The sequence below is a fragment of the Penicillium lagena genome (genome assembly GCF_028827675.1).
Source record: "Penicillium lagena strain IBT 129212 chromosome Unknown utg000001l_segment0_segment0, whole genome shotgun sequence".
NCBI classification, from domain to species: Eukaryota; Fungi; Ascomycota; class Eurotiomycetes; order Eurotiales; family Aspergillaceae; genus Penicillium; species Penicillium lagena.
The window spans coordinates 3819337-3844835 of record NW_026623222.1 but is presented as its reverse complement, the minus strand read 5'-3'; the positions used below and the strand labels follow the sequence as shown (position 1 = coordinate 3844835).

General features: G+C 52.3%; 13 protein-coding genes across 13 annotated transcripts; 5 read left to right on the top strand and 8 right to left on the bottom strand.

Moving 5' to 3' along the window:
• Positions 1–93: 93 nt before the first annotated feature.
• N7510_001687 (uncharacterized protein) lies at positions 94–482 on the bottom strand (the record flags this gene model as incomplete). Its single annotated transcript, XM_056973614.1, has 2 exons — positions 94–325; positions 439–482. 2 exons carry the CDS (start codon positions 480–482, stop codon positions 94–96), a joined length of 276 nt encoding a protein of 91 aa, XP_056838731.1.
• A 1424-nt stretch (positions 483–1906) lies between these two features.
• N7510_001686 (Salicylate hydroxylase) lies at positions 1907–2275 on the top strand (the record flags this gene model as incomplete). Its single annotated transcript, XM_056973613.1, has 1 exon — positions 1907–2275. The coding sequence occupies one exon, from the start codon at positions 1907–1909 to the stop codon at positions 2273–2275; it is 369 nt and encodes a 122-aa protein (XP_056838730.1).
• A 403-nt stretch (positions 2276–2678) lies between these two features.
• Positions 2679–4741, top strand: N7510_001685 (uncharacterized protein; the record flags this gene model as incomplete). The annotated part of the gene is made up of 4 exons (XM_056973612.1): positions 2679–3674; positions 3727–4076; positions 4130–4275; positions 4326–4741. 4 exons carry the CDS (start codon positions 2679–2681, stop codon positions 4739–4741), a joined length of 1908 nt encoding a protein of 635 aa, XP_056838729.1.
• A 72-nt stretch (positions 4742–4813) lies between these two features.
• On the bottom strand, positions 4814–6172 carry N7510_001684 (NAD(P)H-quinone oxidoreductase; the record flags this gene model as incomplete). Its single annotated transcript, XM_056973611.1, has 4 exons — positions 4814–5440; positions 5489–5703; positions 5791–5988; positions 6136–6172. 4 exons carry the CDS (start codon positions 6170–6172, stop codon positions 4814–4816), a joined length of 1077 nt encoding a protein of 358 aa, XP_056838728.1.
• Positions 6173–6323: 151 nt separating this feature from the next.
• N7510_001683 (C-3 sterol dehydrogenase/C-4 decarboxylase) lies at positions 6324–7620 on the bottom strand (the record flags this gene model as incomplete). Its single annotated transcript, XM_056973610.1, has 2 exons — positions 6324–6986; positions 7045–7620. 2 exons carry the CDS (start codon positions 7618–7620, stop codon positions 6324–6326), a joined length of 1239 nt encoding a protein of 412 aa, XP_056838727.1.
• Positions 7621–7947: 327 nt separating this feature from the next.
• Positions 7948–9727, bottom strand: N7510_001682 (ubiquitin-conjugating enzyme E2; the record flags this gene model as incomplete). The annotated part of the gene is made up of 7 exons (XM_056973609.1): positions 7948–8853; positions 8913–9081; positions 9134–9145; positions 9205–9395; positions 9440–9534; positions 9594–9627; positions 9695–9727. The coding sequence occupies 7 exons, from the start codon at positions 9725–9727 to the stop codon at positions 7948–7950; spliced, it is 1440 nt and encodes a 479-aa protein (XP_056838726.1).
• A 1459-nt stretch (positions 9728–11186) lies between these two features.
• N7510_001681 (GTPase-activating protein LRG1) lies at positions 11187–14866 on the top strand (the record flags this gene model as incomplete). The annotated part of the gene is made up of 3 exons (XM_056973608.1): positions 11187–11579; positions 11637–14369; positions 14426–14866. 3 exons carry the CDS (start codon positions 11187–11189, stop codon positions 14864–14866), a joined length of 3567 nt encoding a protein of 1188 aa, XP_056838725.1.
• A 1152-nt stretch (positions 14867–16018) lies between these two features.
• N7510_001680 (uncharacterized protein) lies at positions 16019–17229 on the bottom strand (the record flags this gene model as incomplete). The annotated part of the gene is made up of 3 exons (XM_056973607.1): positions 16019–16727; positions 16782–17052; positions 17103–17229. 3 exons carry the CDS (start codon positions 17227–17229, stop codon positions 16019–16021), a joined length of 1107 nt encoding a protein of 368 aa, XP_056838724.1.
• Positions 17230–17526: 297 nt separating this feature from the next.
• N7510_001679 (proteasome regulatory particle base subunit RPN10) lies at positions 17527–18534 on the top strand (the record flags this gene model as incomplete). Its single annotated transcript, XM_056973606.1, has 4 exons — positions 17527–17552; positions 17608–17646; positions 17697–17916; positions 17977–18534. The coding sequence occupies 4 exons, from the start codon at positions 17527–17529 to the stop codon at positions 18532–18534; spliced, it is 843 nt and encodes a 280-aa protein (XP_056838723.1).
• A 224-nt stretch (positions 18535–18758) lies between these two features.
• Positions 18759–19145, bottom strand: N7510_001678 (Sybindin-like family protein; the record flags this gene model as incomplete). The annotated part of the gene is made up of 1 exon (XM_056973605.1): positions 18759–19145. One exon carries the CDS (start codon positions 19143–19145, stop codon positions 18759–18761), a length of 387 nt encoding a protein of 128 aa, XP_056838722.1.
• A 34-nt stretch (positions 19146–19179) lies between these two features.
• On the bottom strand, positions 19180–20533 carry N7510_001677 (O-methyltransferase; the record flags this gene model as incomplete). Its single annotated transcript, XM_056973604.1, has 2 exons — positions 19180–19395; positions 19859–20533. The coding sequence occupies 2 exons, from the start codon at positions 20531–20533 to the stop codon at positions 19180–19182; spliced, it is 891 nt and encodes a 296-aa protein (XP_056838721.1).
• Positions 20534–23038: 2505 nt separating this feature from the next.
• N7510_001676 (putative C2H2 finger domain protein) lies at positions 23039–24409 on the bottom strand (the record flags this gene model as incomplete). The annotated part of the gene is made up of 1 exon (XM_056973603.1): positions 23039–24409. One exon carries the CDS (start codon positions 24407–24409, stop codon positions 23039–23041), a length of 1371 nt encoding a protein of 456 aa, XP_056838720.1.
• A 125-nt stretch (positions 24410–24534) lies between these two features.
• Positions 24535–24834, top strand: N7510_001675 (uncharacterized protein; the record flags this gene model as incomplete). Its single annotated transcript, XM_056973602.1, has 1 exon — positions 24535–24834. The coding sequence occupies one exon, from the start codon at positions 24535–24537 to the stop codon at positions 24832–24834; it is 300 nt and encodes a 99-aa protein (XP_056838719.1).
• Between the last annotated feature and the right edge of the window lie 665 nt (positions 24835–25499).

The following is a 25499-nucleotide window of genomic DNA, read 5'->3' as shown; positions in this document are numbered from 1 at the left end:
AGTGAGGTCAAGGGTCATCAAGGCGGATAAGAGTGTAAGTCTAGTTTTGAAGTGCGGAGTAGGAAACCAGTATTGAAATTCAAAAGTCCGAGGTCAAAATAATGCAGGGATATAGTGGAGGCGATCACTAAAAACGACCGACTGGACGCGGCCTCGTTTCGATGCATCCTGCGCTAGTATCGGGCGTCGCATGAAGTGTAGCGTGCCTCCATAGGCGGGGGCGGCGGCCTCATTCGAAGATGAACAGAGGACTGGGGCCAGAGGTTTGCGCGCGGCTGGAACCGAAGCCACGACGGCCCCTAGATTGGAGGAGTCGGTGGGGGTCCTAAACTAATCCTTACTTAGGCTCGATCCGTGTGAAAGCGGGGAGATCGGCGGGTTGCTCTTTTGATCCTCTCGACACTTTGCTATTTTCTCGTATGAAAAAATTTCTAATACAGCTTCACTTCGGCAAAAGCACGCAGGGACTTACTGGGAACCATGCCATCTACCGACCAACAGGTAAATAGAAACCTGCACTTTTGTGATTCGCAGACAGCTGAACCCTGATAAGACCGGTAGCACTTACCATCCTCTGGAAGTGATGATCGTCGGATGTGGACTTGGTGAGTAACTCCAGTAGAGATTTCAATAAATAAGAATTAGGATTAAATGTTGATGGATGCGCACAGGGGGTCTCTCATGCGCGATCGAATGTCTACGACAGGGTTTGAGAGTGACAATTCTGGAAAAAGCCGCTGAGCTCGGCGAGGTCCGTCAAGCAACGTCCCTTGATCCCCTTCCTATCTTTACGCATATTAACAAGGTTGCAGATTGGGGCTGGGATTCAACTGCCACCCAACGCGGTACGGGTAATGGATCACTTTGGCTTGGTTCCCCAGCTGGTCGATGCTGGTGCTATCAATATCTCCCAACATTGCCTTCTCAAATATACCGACAGTTCTCCGGTGGCCGTACGGCCGGGGGTCGCCTGGATGAAGCGCCACTTCGGCCAGATTTGGTAGTATGTAATTGCTACTTGTCGTTTATCGACAGAGTCTTTTATTAACTCTCGGATTAAGCGTCATTCACCGCGCCGACTACCATAAAGTGTTAGTCAAGGAAGCTCAGAGGCTCGGGGCGAATATTCGCTTGAATTCAGAGGTTGTTTCGGTGGATTTCAATGACATATCGGTTCAATTGATGACCCAGGAAAGAATCCATGCAGATGTTATTATTGGCGCAGATGGTACTTGCTATTATACGAGTGTCAGCTGGAGAATATCTACTAATATTATCTTAGGGCTACGATCCGTCGTTCGCGACGAAATCCTCGGATATCACATGGAACCTGTTGAAACTGGAGACCTAGCATACCGAGCCACGATTCCCAAAGAGCTTGTGGAAGCACTCAATGAGCCATTCTTGCAAGAACCGTCTCTGAGAGCGTGGGTCGGACCACGTCAGCATGCCGTTCTATATCCAGTGCGCAATGGTGCCGCATTTAACCTGGTTCTTTTGTACGCTGCTCTTCACTTTTCCGTTTGAGAAACAAAAGCTAATAAGATATTATGTAGGTGTCCTGACGACTTGCCCGCTGGAGTTGCTACTTCCGCTGGAAATGTTCATGAAATGCGAAACCTCTTTAAAGGATGGGATCCAAGGTGCGCAGCATGATCCAACCCGCTTCCTAACGATTGCTTATCTTCTAACCATGCACGGTAGGTTGACAGCTCTGATTGCACAAGTGGACAATGTCCTCAAATGGAAGATCTGTCATATGAAGGAATTGGATACATGGTGTAAAGTAAGACTGGACTATATACCACCCTTCAGATATACCTGCTAATGTTGCAGATAGAAATCGGTTGCACTTCTCGGGGATGCTTGTCATCCTTCGCTTCCATATCAAGCTCAGGGCGCTGCAATGGCTGTTGAAGACGGGGTGGCCTTGGGCATATTTTTAGGCAAACTGTCGAGAGAATACCCAAAACAAGATGGTTTGAACTATCGATCAAAGATTCCAGATGTATTACATCTATATGAATCCTTGCGGAAAGCTAGCACGACGGTTAGCGTCGAAGGTGCTGTTGAGAACCAAATTCTTTACCATTTAGAGGATGGCCCCGAAGCGGACGCGCGAGACAAGGCCTTTACATCCGTGGATTGGGATGATCCGGAGAGTAAGTTCGAGTGGGGTTGGGGGAATCTCGCATACTTGAAACGACTGATGGCATTTAACACGATGGCTGGGGCTGAGAAGTCGTTTGAGGAATGGGTATCCAAAGGAGAATAGCTTTAAGATCATACAAACTACGTGAATATTCGGAGTCATCGTTCTTCGTTTGCTCCCAAGTCGGGCGGCTATGAATGAGGTAATATCTACTCTCGAATCGTGGGGTTGGATATGTAGTTTGTTGCAATTAGCAAGTCAAAGGGCTTACATTGCATGTTGCCAGATATTGTTTCCTGATCGAGAAGCTAATGCGATAGTTACTGAACCCGACTGCGAATCAAAGTGGATTACGCACAATTTATGCTAGTCTACAAGACCTATCCGGACACACAGTTCCCTCGGGGAGTTCGCGGTGATCTTTAACGCTGAGCCGGCAGATTCTCACTGGTGCGCAACAGACCGAAACAGGAGCCGAAGGGGAGCTAATTGGGTGCAGCAGTACTCTAGGAATATCCGAGACCAAATGAGGCTGGATAAATCAATCTGTAGATTGAACTATGATATCGTCTCTGACTCACCACTAATCCTGGACATCGCGTGCTTATCCCCGCATCGTTCTCCGTTGTCGGATATTCCCATTACTTCCCTCTTCCAACTCCTCTCCCCGCGAGATACACATGGATTTTTCGCCATGAGTAGCGCAATAGAGCTTCTGCAATTTCCACAGTTGGGTGCGCCCTGCAATCCAAAAGACTTCAGCAGTCAAACAGAGCAGTCGCATGGACTACACCAGGTGAACCCGACCGCTCCCCCTCCAGTGCCCAGCAATGAACACACAACTCCAGGAATCGAGGATCAGTCCTCTCGTCTGCCATTCCGGCGCCTAATGTCTGCATATCTATGTTTAGCAGCTATATACTTCATCTCAACGCTCGACATCAATTCCGTGGCGACTGCCCTGCCCGCTATATCGCGGTCGCTGGACGCCGGCAATAGCATCACCTGGACAGGTACTGCCTATCTAATGGGGCAAACTGCTTTCCAAGCACTATACGGGCGTTTGTCTGACATCTTCGGTCGCAAGCCCGTTCTCTTGCTATCTGTTGGCTTCCTCATCCTCGGCGACCTGCTATGTGGGTTTGCGCAGAACGTAACCTGGCTCTACATATGTCGTGCCCTCAGTGGTGTTGGTGGAGGCGGTATCAGTTCTCTGGTGCAGATTACCGTTAGTGATTTGGTTAGCCTGAAAGATCGCGGCAAGTATCAGGGCATGTTGAGCGGGGCCATCGGGCTTGGAGCCGGTACTGGTCCCTTCATCGCGGCTGCGATGTTGGGTACTGGTGAGCGCGAGGGCTGGCGGTGGATCTTTTGGATTCCACCCATCCTTGCAGCATTGTGTCTGGTGGTTATGTGGATGTGTCTCCCATTGAAGCCAGTCGCGGGCAGCTGGAAGGAGAAGCTGGGCAAGATTGATTGGTTTGGACTGGCTGCAGCCGTTGCAGGAATAATCTTTATCCTGGTATGCATGTTCACCACTTGTGCAGAACTCGACATCTCACCCGGTGCTATAGATTCCTATCAATTCCGGAGGCAGTATCTGGCCATGGCACAGCGCGCTCGTCATCTCCATGTTGGTCGTGGGAGGCGTGTTCTTCATGCTTTTTGCCATTGTTGAGAAGCGGTTCGCAAAGATCCCGATGATCCCATTGCGTCTCTTCGGCCAGGCACCTACCGCGGTAATCTACCTCCAGAGTGCTCTTTACAACTCTGTCTGGCAAATCGACATGTACTTCCTCCCGATCTATTTCCAGGATGTCCGTGGATACAGCCCACTCAAGAGTGCGACTCTCATCCTCCCACTTTTGCTGCTGCAAAGTGTGGCCGGGGTGATTTCAGGTCCCGTCATGACGAAACTGGCTCGGTATATCTATCCAATGGAAGCTTTGTAGAGCATTTCTCATTCGCGTTTCACAGGTACGCACCCGTGCTGAATGCCGGAATGGCACTTTGGACATTGGGTGCCGGATTGAAGGTCATTTTCTCTCGCACGACTCCTGTGAGCGTATACGTGATTGTCTTGATCATTGAAGGGACGGGTATTGGCTTCGTCCTTCAACCTGGTGAGACTCCCGATCCATCTATCCAACACCTCATACTGACTCAAATACAGCTCTTGTTGCCCTACAAGCCCTATCCAAGACCGAAGATCGAGCCGTCGCCACTTCCACACGGAATCTGATGCGAATGCTGGGATCAGTGGTGGGCATGGCCCTATCAACCGCCATCCAGTTTGCCGTCATGAAATCTGCCCTTCCCAATGATCTCCCTCATTACATCCGCTCAGAGGTCATCAATGGCAGCTGGGAGCGTGGTCAGCCTGGCAGAGAGCAATGGGACTCGGGCGTTTTGAACGCGAAGATGAAAGGTATACGCGCCGTATTCATCACGCTAGTTCCAATTGTAGGACTCTGTCTCCTGGGCTGCTACTTTATTCCAAGCAAGGAATTATCAGGAGATCCCAAGCGCAGCCAAACACAAAATAGCGGAGAGGAAGGAGCCGCTCTTCGAGGCCAAGCGGCAGTATAAACAATACCAGAACGACAATGTGCTTCTGTCAAGATGTTCTATGTCCTCAATGGACACATTGCCCCCGACATATCAATCTACAACACAGATGATCTTCCCAGCACTAACATTGGACTCCATGCGACGGTGTCCCTCATCCACCTGATTCCACGACAGCACCTGGTCCACGAGCACTTTCACATCCCCCGACTCGAAATATGGCAGCACCTTCTCAACAAACTGATCCCGCAGCTGTGCCTTATACTCGAGATCACGCAGACGCAATGTCGTGCATAGGAGTTGCATTCTCTTCTTGAGAAATGCCCGCAAATCAAACCTCTCCACCTCGCCTCCGCTCATCATGGCCACGATCACTATCTTTGCATCGAGGGCTGCTGCTGTCACATTTTGGTGCCAGTATCTCTGTCCCACGAGATCAATGATCAGATCCACGCCGTAACCATTTGTGTCTTCATGGATAACCGCCGCAAAGTCCTTGGTCGGGTCTCTGTCGTTGATAGCCATGTCTGCACCTAATGAGACGCAGCGCTGACACTTCTCAGTGGAGTTTGCTGTCACGTATACCTTTGATGCTCCGAGTAGTTTGGCGGTTTGTATGGCTGCTTGTCCGATTCCGGAGGAGCCGAGGTGAACGAGGACTTTCTGGCCTGTTTCAATTCCTCCAACTAGAGACAGAGCTTGGAAGGCGGTTAGGTAGGTCTGTTCACAGAGGGTTAGTTAGTCAAAGAACCTTATGCGGGAATGGACGTGGCCACCCGCCTCTGGTATACCAGCTGCTGCTTCAAAAGAAACCGATGGCGGCTTAGGCATGAGTATTTTCTCTGATACTGCCACTTTCTCGGCATACTTGATCCGTAAGAGACCCGTCAGCGTCATCAAAAACATATGTTGAAGTATAGTCCATACTGCTCCCCCAGGAACTAATCCTAGCACAGCATCCTCAACGCTGAACCGCTCTGTGCCTAAATATCATCATGTCAGGATACATTTATATCTTACTGTAAACCTCAAAATCATACAATCGGGTCCCTTCCTCTCAACAATTCCACTAAATTCCACTCCAAGGATACTCCCCTTGTCAAGGCTGGTGTACGGATCTCGATCTTCCCGCTGCATCGTGTCCAAGCGATTCAATCCAAATGCCCGGATGCATACTAGGATCTGATCACCGGATGGGACGGGATCGGGCATATTATCTTCGAGGTATAAGGCATCGGCGCTGCCTTTGCCGTTGCGGATTGCAATTGCTCGCATTGTAGGGCTTAGTTGGATATTTGCGTAATATTTTAGCTCCTGCTCGGTTATAAATTGGAACGAAGGCTACTTTTAAGCTGATACCTTGCCAGATCTGTGGGGTTGATCTGGTGGTCATCGAGAACAGATATTCCCATGACGTATTGCGCCCAGTACGATCCGATCAGTAGCCACCATTTTGTAGTCAATCAAGACAACTCCTTGGTTTCGAGTAATTCTTTTAATTTTATTTTCCAGAAGCTTTACTCGCTGCATCAATCACACCATTTACAGAATCAAATTGCCTCGCATAATATTACAGTATATCTAGGCATTTTCATACTCCCCATTACAGTGCCTTCTTGCCGGCCGCGGTCTGTCGCCCTTCAATAACGTATCCAACGGCACGAGCTACGCCCTCGTCCACAGTGACGACAGGCAGGTACGCCAGACGGTATTTGGCCTTTTCGATGGAGAAGTAGCGAGTCATGCACGAGTACCGCACTTGGCGACGGGTCAAACGCGGCGTCTTTCCAAAAATACCGAGAACAGTCTCCGCAATGCCGCCAATAGTGCCCAGAAGACCCTCGGGCAACGCCCAGACCTGGTCAGGCTCGACCACCCGGCCGACCAAGGCCCAAATAGCCCGGCCCATATCCCAGAAGTAGACCGGCGAATCGTTGGTGATGTTGAACGCTTCGCCGTCAACGCGTTCGTGGTCCAGGGGCCCGCCCTGGCCGGCCTCGTAGCGCGCGAAAGTCGCCAGCAACCGGCTCCCGGCGAGCATGTGCGCGTAGGCAATGTTGCCGACGTAGGTGAAGTCGAAGAGGTTGTTGTTCTCGCCCAGCTGCATCTTCAGCACTGTCGACGACGCCTGGGTCCCATGCTCCACCATCTTGTGTGTGAGCGTTGTGTCCTTCTCTCCGAAGATGCCGGCGGGCCGGATCGCAGCGGTCACCATTCCAGAGGGCGACTTGCGGTTGTACTTGAGGACCAATTCTTCGGCGTCGGCCTAGATACAGAGTTGTCAGTGGCGGGCTCCAATGCATTTCACGAACGAAAAGTCTCACCTTGGTTTCGGAGTAGTACTCCTTCTGAAGCTTGCCGCGCATTAAGGGCCAGCTCTCGTCAACGTTGACCAGGTTGCTCTCCGTGTCGTGCACCACCGAGCTGGAGCTCGTGTAGACGAATGCCTTGCACTTTCCACCCCAGTCGCCGCGCTCACCACCGGCCACCTCCAGCAACGTTCGCGTTCCGTCCACATTGACTTTGCGTAGCAGTTCATTGCTTGCCTCGATGGGTGACGGCGAAGCGGTGTGGATGACCAGGTCGGGCTGGACGGCACGGAATACCTTCAACATAGACTCCGCCGACGTGATGTCGCCTTCGTAGTACTCGGCTCCGGGGAGACGGTTGTTGTTTGTGCGTAGGTCCACTACTGAGACTTTGGCCTTGTATTCCGGGTAACGCGAGGCCAGAGTCGGGTAGTCGAAGCGCGCATCGCCCTGGGGCTTGGGCAGAGCAACGCTGGGGTCGGTCTCCGAGGGGAAGTTCAGCAGGTGATCGACGATGTGCCACCCCAGGAAGCCACAGCCTCCGACCACCATCACATTCCCCAATTCCAGGGTGCGCTTCTTCGCGGACATGATTGCGTTGATTGTGATGGTCTGGGAAGCGCAATTGCAATTGGGGAGGGAGACGAATAGGGGAAGAGGCCTGAAGACCGGAGGCGGGATCAGGTGACCCGATAAGCAATCAATGTACGGTCTACCGTCTAGACTCCAGATGTCCTTTTCTTGTCCTTGGAAAAGCAACTATCTTGCAAAGTTCCTGCGATACTTACAAGTGTCCAGAGCCATCAATGTCCCTCGCTCAACAAGCTTCAAATATGCGACCAGCAATTGCGGTCCGTTTCCTTGTGTACTAACAGCCACAGTCTGCTGGGAGAAATCCGTAAGGACCATCGAAAGAAATCACTCCACCACGCTCGCTTCAACCGTGCGACGAAGCTTGCGGTTGTATAGCTTGCGCGCCTCCGTTCCACCCCAGAACAGGCTGTCCGCTTCCGGATTCACAATCATGAGCGGGTTGTAGGCGGGACCTTCGTTCTCGAATGCGTTGATGATGCCCTCGACATGTCGGCTCATCTCGTCTGCACGTGCCGGGAGGTAGATCAGGACTCCCCTCGGTGATACCCGGATATGATGGATCGGAGTGTCGACCATCACCCGCGGCTGCTCCTGAGGATGTCGGGGGCTTATTCGAATTTTGATGTTGAAAATTCCGCCATCCAGATTCGTCATTGGCCGCCCGAAGTACGTGAGCTTCCATATGAAGGGATTCCCATCCACCAAAGACAAATCGAGAACAGCGTCCGAACGGTGCTTCAAGTTGGACACGATCTGCTCATACTGGTACTTGATGCTGTATGCGGTCGTGTCCGCAGTCTTCCACGCTTCCAACCCCTGGATCGCCCAGCTCTCAGTCTCCTGCGTGAGCCTGTGCCAAATCCTGTGCAGGCGCTGCTTCAACTGCGGATAATCCCAGGTGCCTGACATGCAGTTGCCGCCGCCTTCGAATGGCATCAGTGGGAAGCGGGTTTTGTGTCGGCCTCCATCTTTCGTGATCGCCTCGTCCACCAGATTCATGTATCGATCCACGTACCACAGGAATCGCTGCTTGCGATAGTCATCAAATGGGCAGATCTGAGTGGTATCGACCAGCTTGTTCTTTCCTTCCTTTGGGTCATCAATCACCGGGTTGGGCACCGCGAATTGTTGCAGCATCGACAGAGGTTCGGGGTCACGGTCCGTTATGCTGATGTTCAGGGCTCGTTCGAGTGGCTGAATGACAGCGAGTCGCAGGTTTTCATGGCGGATCTGGAACCCGAATAGTAAGTCTTCACATCCATCCAATGCACCGTGATACGTGGATCTACCTTTGCGCAGTAGATTTCCATGTTCTCCTTGTCGTGACTGTGCACGGCCAATTCGAATCCTGGCTCGTTCACGTACGGATTTGTCGATAAAAGACTCTGGATGGATAGCAGCACGGACTCCAACCCCTGGGCTGGGGACCATTGCTCTCCCTTTTGGCCTTCCCACGTTCTAACAGTGGGTTTTAGTAACGACTTGGTCCTAGGTGCTCAGTAGACCTTACCCGATGATGGACCTACGCCAACGCATATCAGCATGACCAATCCATCCGGCTGGCCTTTGCTGGGAACTTACAAGCAGACTTTCCCGCCCGCATAAAGGTTAGGGCCGAAACGAGTCCTGCCTCTGTTGGTCGTCATGAACATGACCCCGGGGGGGCTGCCGGGGTAGTCTACTTTCGATGTCAGCGGTGGTATCATCTTCACTAAGAGAAGACCGTCCGACCCGGAGGAAACTTGAAGGAAAACTGTATAATTCGCGGCATGCTTTAGTGTTTATTTGGACTATCCAAGCGATCGCCGGAACTCACCTCGTAAAAGCCCAGCTGGTACGGTGTGCCTGGGGGCCCCATCACAATAGCCGATATCTTGCGGACATCCTTTTCATCATATCGAACAGTCATCGCTATCCAAAGTACCCAATATTATTTGCTGACCGGCGAAACCAGAGTCTGGGGAACATACTGAGCTGGTCGCCTTTCTCCAGCTGCTGTAGCTCCTGTTCGATAAGATGGTTGAGTAAAGACTGGCAGGTTTGAGGGATAGATAAACAGATGGGCACTTACGCGACTCAAGCGCAGGTTGCACTGGCTGGCCATGATGGCAGCCTCTCGTCTAGGGAGACAGAAAAGGCTCTTCGAAAATGGGTGGTCAACAGGATCAGTGTTGAGGGGAAGTGGAGAGGAAGGGGATGATGGCAGAAGAGAAAGAAGGGAGTTTGGGGGAGGGACAAAGCCGGGCAGGTGAATTGGGAAGAAGAAGTGCTGGACTCAGAAGAGGAAGGAGAGTTCCCTCTTCCCTCTGCTTGTTGCCGACTGAGCAGGATGCCTAGGGAGGTTCTCCTAGGCATCAGTGAGTTTTTATCTGCTCTTCTTAATAGTGTCTTCCGTGTTTCATGAGTTATACCTACCACACCTGTCTGCCCTGTCTCCTTAGGCTGTCCTCAAATCCAGCAATGCAGCGTTTGCATCCGCAGTCTATATCTGCCAAACCCCAATGATCCTTCCACAATCCCTCGATTGATAAAACTAACCCCATATGGATTGAACAGCCGGTTTTCTCCTAAGACTAACATCCTTCTACGCTAGGGCATCTATGCATCATCGATGATGTGCAACTGAGGATGCTATCAAAAGCGGCTCGATCCATGGGAGATGGAAGTGTAATTCTGTGGGAACCACAAAGGGCTATTCCAGGCACTCAGGCACGGCACAGTCCCGGCCAATCGGTACGGATACGAGAGTAGCAATCATCCGATAATCATATTATTCGATACGGCGCTACTACTCACTCAATCCTCTCAATCCCTCTTGGTCACTCATTCATTCCCAGAAGGCGGTGAGAGTCTCCACGTGACTCAGCAACCGCCAACCCAAATTAGGGGGGCAACAAATGCTACGACTGCCACTCACTCACATCTCCATTCCTCCTCCTCCCAGCCCAGCCCACTTCTTTTTTACCCACCCCCTGCCATCCGCCCTTCCTTTCTTCCTTCCTTTCTTTGTTTCTTCTCGGGTCCCCGCATTACAGATTGTAGTGCGCTGTCCTTTGCCCAAAAATAACCCACCAGTTCAGGAATGGTGTTGTTGCAGTCTCCCTCGTCAAAGCTCTCCGCTCAAACACCCCCGCGTCGAGTTGTGTACGCGCTTGAACACCGGCCCGTCTATGTCACGCCTGGCTTGGGTCCTCTGAGTGTGTCTGTCACTGCCCTTCATTGTTTGCTCTGATCGCGACCGCTGTTTTCACCCCCGCGTGTCTTGGCTTTATGGCGTGAGAGTGAGTGCACAACGCAACCACCCTTCCGAAAGGACTCGAAGGTCCCCCGCTCCATCATCCGATGGACATGTGGCGTTCTAATTCTAACTTGTTGAAACTAAAGTAGCACTTCATCTGTTCGACTCGGCCTTGCAAGCAAACCTACACTCGTGTTTACTTCTTACTCAAACGCGAGCCTTCCCTCGTGTCGCCTGTCCTCGACGTGGCCTTTGTATGCAACTTTCGGCGCGGCCATTCACTCCCCCAACAATCTGATCCCATTTTGTGTGACGGGGGATCAATATGCCCCCAGGTGAACTCCCGGCTAGCCTGGTCGCAGGCAATCCCAGCGGCCGGCCCACAGTGAACACATCCGGCTATGGGGGCAGTTACCAGAACACTCCGACCTCGCCTGAAGACAGCATTATCCCCCCGTTTGATTCTCCAACAACGCAAAGCGCCCCGCATAATGGGCCACCCACCCAAGGGGATGGCCGTACAAGTCGTGGGCTGGAACCTGATCAGCCTTCATACCGTGAACGATCGAATGCTAGAGACCGATCACGGCCCAATGGACGTCCACCTAACAAGTCGCCTGGTAGCTCACGCGCGTGTCTGAAGTGCGGAAACCCACTAACAGGCCAGTTCGTGCGAGCTCTGGGTGGCACGTTTCATTTGGAGTGTTTCAGATGCGAGGTAAGTCAGAGTATTGCATTCCATTGTCATGATGCTAACAGCGCTGCCCACAATTAGGACTGTGGAGAAATCGTTGCTTCAAAATTCTTTCCCGTTGATTCAGAAGACGGAAATGGCCAGTACCCGCTTTGCGAGACCGATTACTTCAGACGCTTGAATCTCCTCTGCCATGAATGTGGCGGCGCCTTGCGTGGATCATACATCACCGCTCTAGACCGCAAGTATCACATCGAGCATTTCACCTGCTCAGCATGTCCCACCGTGTTCGGCGCTCAGGATTCCTATTATGAGCACGAAGGGAAGGTGTTCTGTCACTTCCATTACTCTACTCAATTCGCCCAGCGGTGTCATGGCTGTCACACAGCCATCCTGAAGCAGTTTGTCGAGATCTTCCGCAATGGCCAGAATCAGCACTGGCACCCTGAATGTTACATGATCCACAAGTTTTGGAATGTCCGGCTATCACCAGCCGGTCAAACCTGGGAGCCGCCTCCAGTGGATGCGGATGCCAGTACTGAAGAGCGGGAGCGAATTCGACGAGAAGAAGATCAGATGGAAGAGAAGGTTTACAGTATCTGGAGTACTCTCTCCACCTTTGAAGAGTCATCGGCCGCGTGCATCTCGGACATGCTGTTGCATGTCAGCAATGGTGCCTACATTGATGGTGTTCTTGTGGCCAAGCGCTTTATTAGCCATGTCGATATTCTTTTCACGGCAGTCGACAAATTGGCCGCATTCATCAATGCCGAGGGATTGAAGGACTTGGCTTATGGCCGCGAGTCCAAACTCCTTTGCAAGAAGATTGTAGCGTTCTTTGCTCTTCTGTCGAAAACTCAAGAGACCGGCGTGCGCAAGCTGGGCGTCACTCAAGAACTTCTGTCGCTGGTGACCGGGCTCGCTCACTACCTGAAGCTCCTCATCCGCATCGGGTTGCAGGGCGCTCTCAAACTTGAACGGGAGAAGTCTGCGCCTGATGGACTTCACCAATTTCTGACACAGCTTTCAAATCTCGACTCGCTCACTCTACCAGAGGATGAAGAGGCCCCCATCGACCTGATGGCTGGGGTTGAGGGTTTGGCTGATCAGCTCTCGGACTGCTGCATCGCCTGCAAAGAACCGATTGACGACGAGTGCGTCATGTGGGGAGAGCGCCGATGGCACCTCAGGCCGGCCCATTTGGCATGCTCGGGCTGTGAAAAGGACCTGACGATTGAGCTGTCAGACGCATTGTGGAATGAAAGCGAGCAACGTGTGTATTGCAATGCATGTGCGAGCCATGCCAATCTGGGTCCCAGTGTCCAAGGAGGCTTCGTGCGTGTGACCAAACTGCAGCAGTTCGTCTTCCTCCTTAAGGTGGCACTCGCCCGACTTCTTGCTGTGCTTCGGGCGGGAGGAACACTGCCTCACACATCGGACGACCCCAATCTCCAGGACTATGAGAGCACAGAAGGACATCGAGTTCAACCCAGCAAGAACCGCCGGTCAAACACGCGCTCCCATTCGTACAGTACTAGCCGGGATGGCCAAGAGGAGTCGTCTCTGGAACAGACAGTGGGCGAAATGCGCCGCCTTCGCTCAATTCGCAATGAACGGACCCTGTCCACCACATACAAGAGGGCCCGTGCATCCCGCATCATCGATGGCCCCGAAGGCCGGAGCGCACGACCCGGATCGTCTGGCGCAGACGGCAGCGATCCACGGGGTCCTGGATTCCAAATTGTTGAAGAGAGAGACGCCAATGGAGAGACCGTGACAGATCTGACCTTCGGCAACCAAGACGCTTTAACGCTCGATGACATCCCGCGGATTGTTGCGGCCGAGCAAGCCAAGGAGCAACGGCCCAATGCCTACAAGCATGCTGGCACCAAGCTTATTGGGGCCGGAGAGCCGATGGCGAAATACAACCGCGGCCACCAACGAGAAATGTCAGGGGGCAATCTGGACATGATCATGGAGCCCACTGGTCGTACCAAGCGGTACTTCTCGGAACTCACTGCATTGGAGTATTTCATTGTTCGCCACGTCGCTGTACTGTCGATGGAACCTTTGCTGGAAGGTCATTTCAATTTGGAGGAACTGCTGTCTCTCATCGAGTCGCGCAAGCCGACCATCTGGAACATCTTTGGCCGTGCTTTCAAGGACAACAAGAAAGCTGGCAAGAAGAAGGGTGTCTTTGGAGTCGCCTTGGATTATCTGGTCGAGAAGGAAGGCACGGAGTCCAGCCATGGCGTTGGCCCTGGTGCTCTGCGTGTCCCCGCGTTGGTGGATGATTCGGTTTCCGCCATGCGCCAGATGGACATGTCAGTGGAAGGTGTCTTCCGGAAGAACGGCAACATTCGACGATTGAAGGAGATCGCAGAAATGATCGACACGAAGTATGATCAAGTCGATTTGGCGAAGGAAAACCCAGTGCAAATTGCCGCTCTGCTGAAGAAGTTCCTCCGTGAGATGCCCGATCCCCTCATGACCTTTAAGCTCCACCGCCTCTTCGTTACATCTCAAAAGCTCTCCGACCCCGAAAAACAAAAGCGGGTGCTCCACCTGGCCTGTTGTCTTTTGCCCAAACCTCACCGGGACACCCTGGAGGTTCTCTTTGCCTTCTTGAATTGGACCTCTTCGTTCTCCCACGTGGACGAGGAGTCTGGAAGCAAGATGGACATTCACAATCTTGCAACCGTCATGACACCCAATATTCTCTACCCGAATGCTAAGAATAGCACTGTTGAGGAGAGCTTCTTGTCTATTGAAGCCGTCAACGCTCTGATCACCTATAACGACACCATGTGCGAGGTAAGTAGTACCGTATTTATTTTCAACGAACTCGATGCTGACGCTTGTTTCCATAGATCCCTGAGGATCTCCAATCCATCCTTAGCGATCCCAGCCTCTTCAAAGAGAATGCCGAAGTGACAACGAAAGAAATTCTGAAGCGGTATGGCGACATTGCCCGTGGCAGCTTCTCGCAGAGACCCGATAACGGCGGCGAGACGTTTACCATCAACAATTCCAATCGAGGCAACAACACGCCGACCTCGGCGCGCATCGAAACTGATCCGTCCCAGGACACTGCCTGGCAGATGCAGAGCTCGGTCCGCCATGTCCCCGGCCCGAGTGGCCACTCACATTCTGGCAGCCAAGGTCCTCAAGCCGGCCTGGATTTTGGACCAGCACCAGCTAACTACCGTGACCGAAGTGTCAGCAATGGCAGCCAGCAAAATGATCCTCAAGTCCAGAGTCTCCCATACCGACCGCGGCCTAGCCCTGGTGCCATGGGTGTCCCTGGATAGAGCCCGGGCTTTTCTCTTTCTTATTCTGATACAGACATATCTCCATGACTTCCGCTTTGCATCGGCTCGTCCTCTGGGTCCAGTTTTCATTAACCATGGTGTATTGTTTTTTTTTCTGGGGGCTTGATTAGCGTTCTTTTTTCTCATCTTGTCTAACAGGATTAGCAGACGGAGTTCTTTTTGTCTTTTTACACATGATATGCAAAATTCCCACTAGTTATCATGGATGATGAGCGTGGTCGCGATGAATGAGTTGTTTGGTTTGGTTTTTGTTGAATTTTTGTACGAGGTGACGGATGCCTTTGTTTAACTGTTTGTTGCATCTGATTCCGGGCATCCATCATACCCATACCAGCCCAAATGGACCATTCACGTTGTGTTGTGTGACTTTCTTCCAATTATGAGCATGTTCAGCTTTTCCACTGGGCGAATTAGTTCTAGGGATTTGCTTTTTTTTTTTTTCTTTTTCTCGACTTGTTGGAATAGGAATGTTTCCTACTTATTCAAGGTTCTTTTTCCCAGTGAATTCCATTGATCGGGATAGTTTCCCTTTGATCTCCTTTTCACAGCAAGCACGATTGATTGACATGATATGATGCCTGTGCTCTCTCTGTTTCTGTTATCTGCCTTGTCAAGCCCCGGCTTTCTTTGCTTCATGCCTTGGGTTATCCTCTGTCTTGTTATGCTATAACTGTCTGAGACTACTAGGTTCTTTTGCCTAGGTTGTCCTACACTTGTCCTGGGATAAGAATAAAGGCCTACTTCCGCTGATGTTGTAGTTGGATACATTGGATTCTTCTGAAAGTTCTACCTCGTTGTTTACCTCTGATTAGTGTGCAGTGTCTGTGTTGAACTCTGTAAAGATGAAGATGAAGATGGCATTGGAACCAAGTGGATTCAATCGAGACTTGAGTATTCCATTCAGCGCACAAAACACGAGCCAAAATGACAAAGCAAAACAAGAGAAAATGAAACACTCCTTCCTGTCACCAATTATGAGTCCTCAAGCAAGAATATCAGAAAAACAACCAAGACACAACTCAACGCCCAAACTCCGCTTATTTCTCGCTGACAAGGACATTAAACTCCTGACAATCTGCAATTCGACGCCTACTAAATCTAAAGTCCAATCATGGCCACACACCAATCAATCTACACCCGTTTCCGCAATGCCCGTCTCCCAGCCGTCGAGCCCTCCGTCATTGCAGCCGGTGCAGTGGTCTTCCGGACCGTGGCAGTAGCGGTCTTTTTGACAGCAAGTGAAGCTGTCTGTGTGCGAGGAATTGTGGGTTTCTTCGCAGCGGCAGCAGCTGACATGCTCATCCCAGTCGTTGCCTTGCGAGCACTAGCGGCGGTCCGCGCGGTCTTCATGACCGTTGTGCCGGACGACGTGATGGATGAGACGGTTCCGGTACTATTCTTGCGCTCTCCCTGTCTCGTGGCGGGGCGGGGCCCAGGCGAGCGGACAGTCTTGGGTCCCGTGGCGGCGCGGTTGGCGGTGGTCTTTTTCGCTTGCGCGGGGGCCCTGACAGTGGACGTGGTAGCGCCGCGTGGCCGCGTACGCGCATTATCGTAGGTACTAGCGCCAGCACCCTTCAGTGGGCTTGAGGGCTTCAACGGTGATGTCGGCCGCGACGCATATGACTGGCCCGCCTTTTCGGGCGAGACGGCGCGGAAGGGGGAGTGTGGGTAGGTGCGCGAATTGAGGGACTTTGGTGAAAGGATCCGGTGGTCGTTCTCTCTCACATCCTGCGACACCACTCGTGAGGCACCGGCCTTGCCGCGGCGCTTGGGGTTCTTTAGTCCTTCCGGGGTGTCGGCGGCAGGAGCGTTCTCTTTGTCGGAATAGTGGCCCTCATGGCTAGTTGAAGTACAATTAGCTGGACTCTCAGTAGGGTTTCATGGATGACCTTACCTGGTCCGCTTAACCCGGCCATCTCGTGCTCCAGCGGTCGAGGTTTCCGGGTCAACAGAGATGTTAGTGGCATACCGTGTGGCCTTCGAGGGGACCTGCTTCCGCGATGGTGATGCTGAGAGTGACGTGGAACTGTGTCTTTCGAGCAGCTCACCCATGATTTCCTTTCGCTGAGAAATGGGGATTCGGTTGACGCGTCGTTCCATGCGCGCCCGAAGATCATGCGCTTGGAGAGCATACTGAGCACGAAGCTTGCGAGCTCGCTCGGTGACTGTAAACAAATCAGTAAAATGGAACAACACGGTGGCATCTACAACGCACTTTCAAGCTGCAAATTATCCATCAATGCCTGCTTCTGGCTCTGTGTGATGCGCATCTTCTTCGTCGGACTGCCCGTGGGCGTGGCAACGTCGTCCGCGCCGGTGATTTCAGGCGACTTGCGCTTCATTGCGGTATACATGGCTTGAATAAAAGTGAATAAATCAAACAAAAGAGGAGGCGAAGGTGTCGAGTTGACGTACGTTGTCGAGGTTGTCGTAAGTAGTTGCTGGAGAGGCGCGCCCACAACAAACATGCTGACTTAACAGGCGGAATGCCGCGGCAGAATCCCTCCCCGTGACCGACTGTCATCATCCTACTTCTCTTCGCCAATTCATTATTAGTTAGTCAAATACCCTCATCTCCTGCTTTCTCTTCTCCGGTCCTCCATCACCTCCTCCTCCGATACCCATTCACCACCACCAAGATGTCGCTCGAAGCTACCATGATCATGTGCGTCATTGAGACATCACCCCGATCCAAGCTCTCCTACTGACCTCTCCTGCAGCGTCGACAACTCCGAGAGTAGTCGCAACGGAGACTATACGTGAGTCGAATTGGAGCTTCTGTCCCTTCTCTCAAGCTAATTTGCCTTAGGTCGACTCGGTGGCAAGCTCAGGTCGATGCCGTTAGCGTTCTCCACGGCGCCAAGATGCGCGTACATCCCCAATCAGCCGTTGGCCTCATGAGCATGGGCGGCAAAGGCCCCGAGGTGCTGTCAACCTTCACGACTGATTTTGGGAGCATTCTGGCGGGGCTGCACCGGACGAAGATCCACGGCACGTCGCATTTGAGCTCGAGCATCCAGGTTGCCGGGGTAAGCCCTTCCACATCCCCGCTTATACATGAGCTCCCAGCTGACTCCCTTCATCCCCAGTTGGCTCTTAAGCACCGGTCCGAAAAGTCGCAGCGGCAACGAATCGTCGTGTTCTCGTGCTCGCCGATCGAAGAGGACGAGAAGACACTCGTGAAGCTGGCGAAGAAGATGAAGAAGAACAACGTGTCGATCGATGTGGTGGCGTTTGGGGACCTGGAGTCCGACCAAACCAAGAAACTGGAAGCCTTTGTGGACAATGTCAAGAGCGGCGACGGCTCGCATCTGGCCATCATCCCTCCGGGTCCACACCTGCTCAGCGAGGAGCTGCAGATGACCCCGATTCTGGCGGGCGAAGGTGGCGGCGCTGGTGCGGGCGAGGGCGGCGAGGGTGGTGAGGCCGGTGGCTTTGGATTTGAGGACGCCGCTGAGAACGATCCCGAGCTGGCGTTTGCGCTACGGTTATCGCTGGAGGAAGAGAAGAACCGGCAGGAGAAGGAGCGCCTCGAGCGCGAGGAGGCAGAGGGCAAGACGCAGCTGGGCAATATCCCTGAGGAAGGCCAGGGCGAGTCCAGCGGTGACAAAGATAAGAAGGACGAGGACAAGATGGACACGGCGTAGGTGTACCCGCTCTTGGTTCGTGGCCATGATCTGTGATGCATACCCGGCGTTTGTTTGTCTTGTAACCTGTATTCTCTAGTCGGCCTTCTGGGGAAGTGCTTGTGCAAGCTGAGAAATATTACTCTTTCAATTGGGGTTGTGCAATGGGTAGAGAGAGGTGCCTAGGCTAGGTCCTCTTCTATCCCGAATTTCTAATTCGTAAGGTCATGATCTTATTTTATAGCTCAACTGCGCCCTCTCAGCCACGCCCCCAGATGCCGATCAAATGCCTCACAACGCACCGGCATCTCCAGCTGGTAGAAGGGGTTCTTCATCACGTAGTCCGCATACAGCTCGTAGATCTTGTTTATGATGACCTCGACATTGCCACTCATCGGGTCCGTAAACAGAAGGAACTTTGTCCCTGTCATAGTCTGGAAACATGTCAGGCGAAATTTGTCTGTCTCAAGCTCTTCGATGCCCGTGGCGGCCACGCCGGGGTTCGGGTATGTGTACCCCGACGAGGCGGGGGTGCTGGTGCTCGGCGACGACGCAGCGGGAGAGGAGGCTGATGGAGCGAGTGGCATCTTGGGTGTGATAGAACGGGTAATGGCGTGGACACTAGCTCGCATTAGAGGGATGTGTATGCAACAGGGAGCGTCGTTCCTACCCGTGAAAGGTGCCCGCTAGAACCAAGTAGTCATTGGTTGAGAGCTTGCGCAGGCCGGCTTGGAATTCGCGTTGGTAGATCAGACCGCCGGCCTTGTTAATGATGATCAGCGAGAAGACAGCCCTGCAGGAAATGAATGTCAGCCCAGAAGAGGGTGGTGGTGGTGCACAAGGAGCGGTACATAGTCGAGTCTGGGGCTCCAGACAGCGTGGCTGGGGAGAGCGAGGAGGGCTATAGGGGCGCGTGCAGCATGCCTTCCAACTTGTGATGCACTTGAGCAAAAACAATTCCGGGTCAAGAAGGAATGGGAGGATCAAAGGTGGTTGTTCATCGGTGGTCGGAGATTGAGGAGGAGAAGACGGGGAGAGCGAGGGGCCAATCAGGGACGCGCAGTCACGGGCACAGCAGTATACAGAGATCGAGAGTCGAGCAACGATAATCATAGGTAGGGATTATGCAAAATAATAATTATTTAGAGCAGGGAGTGTTCTATCATCATTTGAGCACCCTAGATCATCTTTGACGGGACGTCTATTGCACACAATCGGCCAGATATATATTTGGGTTCGACATCTTTATTCGACAGCCAACACCTTGCTCACTTCCACAATGCTCTGCAATAACAATCAAAGTTAGCTGCTCAGATATCCCTAACGCAAGTAAGAACCATCTTACCGGGCCTTGCTTCAACCCTTGTGTCTTCAGCGAGCAGCTCTCATATTTCACCGCGCCAGCCAGCCCGCTGCCCCCATCCTGGACATACTGGCGATATGCCGGCGCACCCGGGTAATCAGTGTTATCGGCAATGGCGAGCGACCCGACACGCCAGAGCTTGAGTCGTTCGACAAGTTGCAAATCAGGCAGATAGAACTCCTCCCAGTGGTCGAAGAAGGCCATGTCAACGGACTTGACTGCGCCATCAGAGACCAGCTTTTGCAGGGACTCACTACCGGGTCCCTCCAACACATGGACTGTGCTTTCCAGACCTGCCAGCTTAACCAGATCCCGCGCCAGCGCCGCCATGACAGCATCCATTTCGAATGTGTACACCTTCACATCTGCCGGCAAGTTCTCACCGTGGATGTCACGCAGGATGGCGCCCCAGGCGAGGGCGGATTTACCGACGAACGTGCCGAACTCGATTATTGTGCGCGGAGCTGGCTTTTGTGCCATTATCTGCTCTCGTGCTAGCTCCAGCTTGTTTCCTCTGAAGATCATCCTCAGCCCGTACGTGTCGGCGAAGGTCTCGATAGCGTTGGTTACGGCCCATGGGTTGTTGGCTAAAGCGGATGCCGGTTGCGAGAAAATATACTCGCGCAGTTGAGCTGCCTTATCATCATTCGAGGCCATAATAGTAATTTTGAGGAACCAAAAGGTGTTTGGAACTTGTTTGAGGAATGTAGGTGACCGAGAGGAATCAGTGCTACTTGTCTGAAGGGCAGGAAGAAGCGATACTGAAGACAAGGTATGGAGAAGGCATTTTTTATATCCGAGAGCGATAGAGAGTCTTACGACCGAGCTACTCCACAGATGTGGTAAATATGTATGAATTTCGCCATCGATCTACTTGATATACGTAGTAGTATATGCCCGAGCCGGCGGAGTCGATATAAACTTGCCCAGGATGATTCAATTGACTCGTAAATGCCCATCGGATCGTAACTGAGCGCTGTTCATGGCATTCGATGCACGACTTACCGCATTGTTATCATGCAAAGCATCACTGCAAGCGCAGATCGGGGCTAGTTTCCAGATTGGGGCATCTCGACCGTAGACCAACGATATGAAATTCCCACATCGAATGAATGATGGATTGATGGAAACAAAGTGCAGCTCATCATCTGGAATTAAAGGCATAGAATGTTGCTCGTGTGACGAATTGTCTCTCTCAAGAAGAACGTTGCCGCGCTGGAGGAGACACCGAGCAGAGAGTACCATTTGAAAGATTCCTCGAATGTCACTCCAGACCCTCCGATAATACCAGTGTGCTGCACTCTGTCGGGTTGGCGCATAGTTCAAACTCCGAAGAGAGATTCGGCAGAGGGCTTTGTTACCCCTTGATTGCAGCGCAATCTTATCAATCAGTTCTTAACCACACCCCTGAAGATGGATCAGGGTCTCCAGACAAGGTTCCCAAACACCAGAGCTCTGGGACGATAGGGCCGAGCTTGTCGAACTGTCAATCGTTCCATACGAACCCGCCAGAGCTCCCAGATCACTAGAAAGGCCCGTTGAGCGGCACGAGCCGCTGCCCTATGAACCAGCGAACTAGGCGCGAGCCTCGTCGTCTGGGTTACCCGATCGGGAAAGACGAGATTGGTGGGGAGAATAATCCCGGACTGAAAAATAACGACGGATGGATCTTGGTGGGAACCTGTCAAGAAGATCCGATACGGGACAACCCTCTTGTCGGTTCTCCCCACATTCTTTAAGTTATTCACGGCATTTGTATTGGTGGTCCTTGCATTTCTTCGTGGGTTGGGATACATAGCGAGATGCCACTTCTGCCAAACCTTGCAGGTTCTTTTGTCTCCCTAGTCTCCTTGAGCCATTTAACAGGGGAATAGGGTTTACCGGGTTGCGTTTCCATTAGCTTGTTCTGGAATAATGTATTATTGCCTCGTGCCGATGATGCATGTCACTGCATCTGGCACCGGTTGCCTGAGGCACCTAAAAGCTGGAGAAATGTTGTTCTAATGGCCGTCAGCGCGAGGTAGGTGTCAAGAAGCAAAATGCTTTTGCTAGGAAAGAGCCTGTTGCCAAGAGGGAATTAACAACAGGGACTCGTCAGAGACCTCCCAAAACCGGGTTCGGAAAGTTCAGCCCGCCCAAATAGTCAAATACCGGCACTTGTCCGAAGGTCGATTGTTAAGCGAAAAGGCGAATTTCCACCAAGATGAGGCGCCGACGATCGCGGGGCTGGCGCAATCATCTACGTTCTGCGTCCAGAGTACGGACTAACCAGAGCGTCCTGGACTGGGATGCCATCCAAATTTAACATATGCAAGCCAAACTGGCATTCGGGTGTCCAATGTTGGGGATTACCCTCGGACATGTCCCTCATCGCTGAACGAGATAAATAGACAGGTGAGTCAAACATGAAACATGACTGAATCATATACCCTGCCTTGATTTAGTGAACACTTCGATCCACAATAATCCAGAACTGAGTCCGTGACGCCTCCTTTCCACCAGGATTACTAGTCGTGCCGCCTTGTCAATCGAAGTGTCTACACTTCGCAGCTCCCTGAAGTTACTTTTATCTTACCCGTACGTAGTTGGCTACATAGTTGATTACTGTGGACCTTATTCAGGGGCTACAGACCGTCTCGGGTGCCCGGTTTTCGAGGCTTGCACTTACTTGTCCACTCGATGGAGTAATAAATTCGCCCGAAGGATTTTGGAAATAACTTCACGTCGATCATCTATGACCTTCCGTTTATGTATAGTGCAGGTTAATATTGTTGCTTCTTTCCCCTGATTTCTCCTTAATTCCAAGATGGACACGGAGGCGGATATCTTCGATCTACGGGGGCGTGATGGGATCAGCATTTATCTAGTCTGGGGCTAGAAGTGATCTTGACTTTGCGCCCCTACCATGCCACCGTAGCAATTAATGCGATAAGCATGTTATATGGATAGTTATCCAAGGCAGCAGTTCAACTGTGAACTAAGTCCTTCCAGGGTTTCCTTATGTATTCGTGATATTTGGACACCGTCCTCCACTAGTATATACACCAGAAACACAGAGCAGAGTCATAATCGCGTAAGCATAACACAGTATTGAGAAAATAAATCCTGTTCAAACACCGATATCCTGTATAATGTAGTAGACAATCAAGAAATTTAATCAGCTCATACGAGCGAGACCAGCCGAACCTGACCATTCACCGGCGCCAGGATACCCTCACGGAGCCCCCAATCTCTCACGAACTGGTCCTCGCGCTCGTTGCCACGCTGCTCGGGATTCTCACGCTCAAAGTGCCGCCCGACATGTTCCATGCGAGCATCCCAGCTACCCTCACCAGAAAAGCTCTCGCCGCAGAAGCCGCAATGGCTGACGGCGGGTGGCTGTCGTAGTGCTTGCCAACAGCGCTGGCGGACTTCCTCCAGACTGTTTTCGAAGGCAGCATGCTCTGCATCACTAGGAGTTCGCCGCTGCCCCGACTGTAGCCAGGGTGCATGCATGCGGCGCTGGTGCTGTGTGAAAAGGTCCTTGCGGTTGAAGTCGTTGGGCTGGCCAGGGGGAGGAGTAGCAGATTTGTAGGTGGATGAGGTGGATGAGGTGGATGGTGAGTGTAGATGGTCTGATCGGGTGCGATTGACGTGCACGCTGCACTTTCCCACGTCGCATCGGTAGAAGCCCAGCTGGAGGTGTTGAGAGGTGACATGCCGTTTCCACTCGTTCTTCGACACAAAGGTGCTTTCACAACCATACGGAGAAAAGCTGCACACAAACACTCGTGGCCAATTCGCATCATTCGGGGTACTGGTTGCTCCGCGTCGTTTCCGGCCACGGCCAGGAGCAGAGTTGGGTCGTCGTTCTGCCGTACTCTTTTGCACGCGGCTAGTAGAAGAGCAGCGGGTCTTGGACCGCCGCAAGTCCTTTGGTACGGCAGCCACGGTCTCTGGCTGCATGGGAGAGGCCCAGGCTTGCTCTGGAGTGGGATAGCGATCAGAATGGCTGCATGACCAGGTATCGAAGTCCGAGTGCACTTCGCTATAGGGAGAGAGGTGATTTTCCGGCAGGACCTCATACACGTGAGGATTGGGTACTGTTAGGTTGTCTGGAGTCGGATATGATGCATGTTTAGGGTCTAGAGAAGAGATAGCGGCATCCTCGTGTCGGTAAGATGGAGAAGTGTAGCAGCTTATGGCTGGCATACTGCCGCTGTTGGTGCTGCGCGGGCTTTGAGGATCTGAGACAGTAGAGACCCCGCTGTTCCAAGAGGCAAAACGATCACCGTAAGGGTTTAACGCAGTTGGAGGCATATGGCCCATTGCATAAGCGAACGAATCACCCTTCCACCATGTTTGGGAAGGAAAGTTATCTTCCCGGGGTTTGGATTCCACGGCGTCCAGCTGAAATATGGGAGATTCTCGAGTCACAAAAGGGTGATCGGCTGGAAGAGAGCCGTCTGGAGAATAGGAATCATAGGCTTGGGAAGAAACACCAGACATGGAGACGATATGTGGCAGATCCGTGAAGGACGGATAATAGTCCATAGTTTAGGAGAGGAAGACGAAGAAAGGATGTGAAAAAAGAAAAAGAGAAGTAACTTAATCTCGTGGCACGCCTGAGGGGTTTTCCATAAATAAAGTAACTGCTTAACTATGGTACCTGGCCTATGATGATCCCAGGCACTGCCGCACCGAACCCCGTTGCATTGTACACGCTGCCAAACGGCAAATTAATCCCTGAGCTCGTGGGGCCGATTGAGCCTCAAAGTCCCAGTCCGTTCGCTTACCCACATCTGACGGGTCTCTGGTTGGCCACTTCGGATTCAACCCGCGACTTAGGCCGGTGGACCTCCCATCTGTGCTCTATCCTATCCGGTCTGGGAGCGTGCATTATGCCCGATAAGGCGCTGATCGACTCGGAGATGATCGACTCTGACGCAGTAACTAGTGTACCGGTAGGCGATGACTGACTCGAATTCGGATTGGAACATTGCTCGAAAGGTGTCCGCATTTGTTTAAAGAACAAATCGCCCCTTGCCCCTTCATGCTGGACTAAGCGGTCACTTGACCCTGAGAATAATCCTCCTAGAAGGTTGTTCAGCATTATTATTGTCAGCTGATGATATTATGCGATGCGGCACCAAGAATGTCGCGCACTGCTCCAGGATTAGTAGCTGGCCACTTAGGGCTATCCATTCTCGAGCCCGCACCCGGGCCAGGTATGCCGTGGGTGGAGTGTGAAAGAACGATAAACGGTTAATCGCAGCTCTAAACTCAAACACGGCGCTTTCTCGCAACCTTTGGACCCCAAAGCCCTAATCCCAACCTGGCCCAGCGCCATGGGGGCTCGCTTCCCTTTTCCACCAGTACATTATCCTCCTTCCTGTTATTCCATGCGCTATGACTCGATCCCTGTCGACCTGCCGTAGCTAGTTTAGCTTGGCCGCCCTACTAACCTTTCCCTACTGTCCATCAAGGCCCCTAGCATTATTACTCAGCCACGTTTCGTACTCGTTCTATTCTGAGAGCAGTGGGGTCCGCGACCTATCACTCAGCTGTTTCTTCCGAGGTCCCCGAAAATTACGACGGAGCCAATCACACAGCACATCCTCCCACCTCCCCACGCCTCAATGCG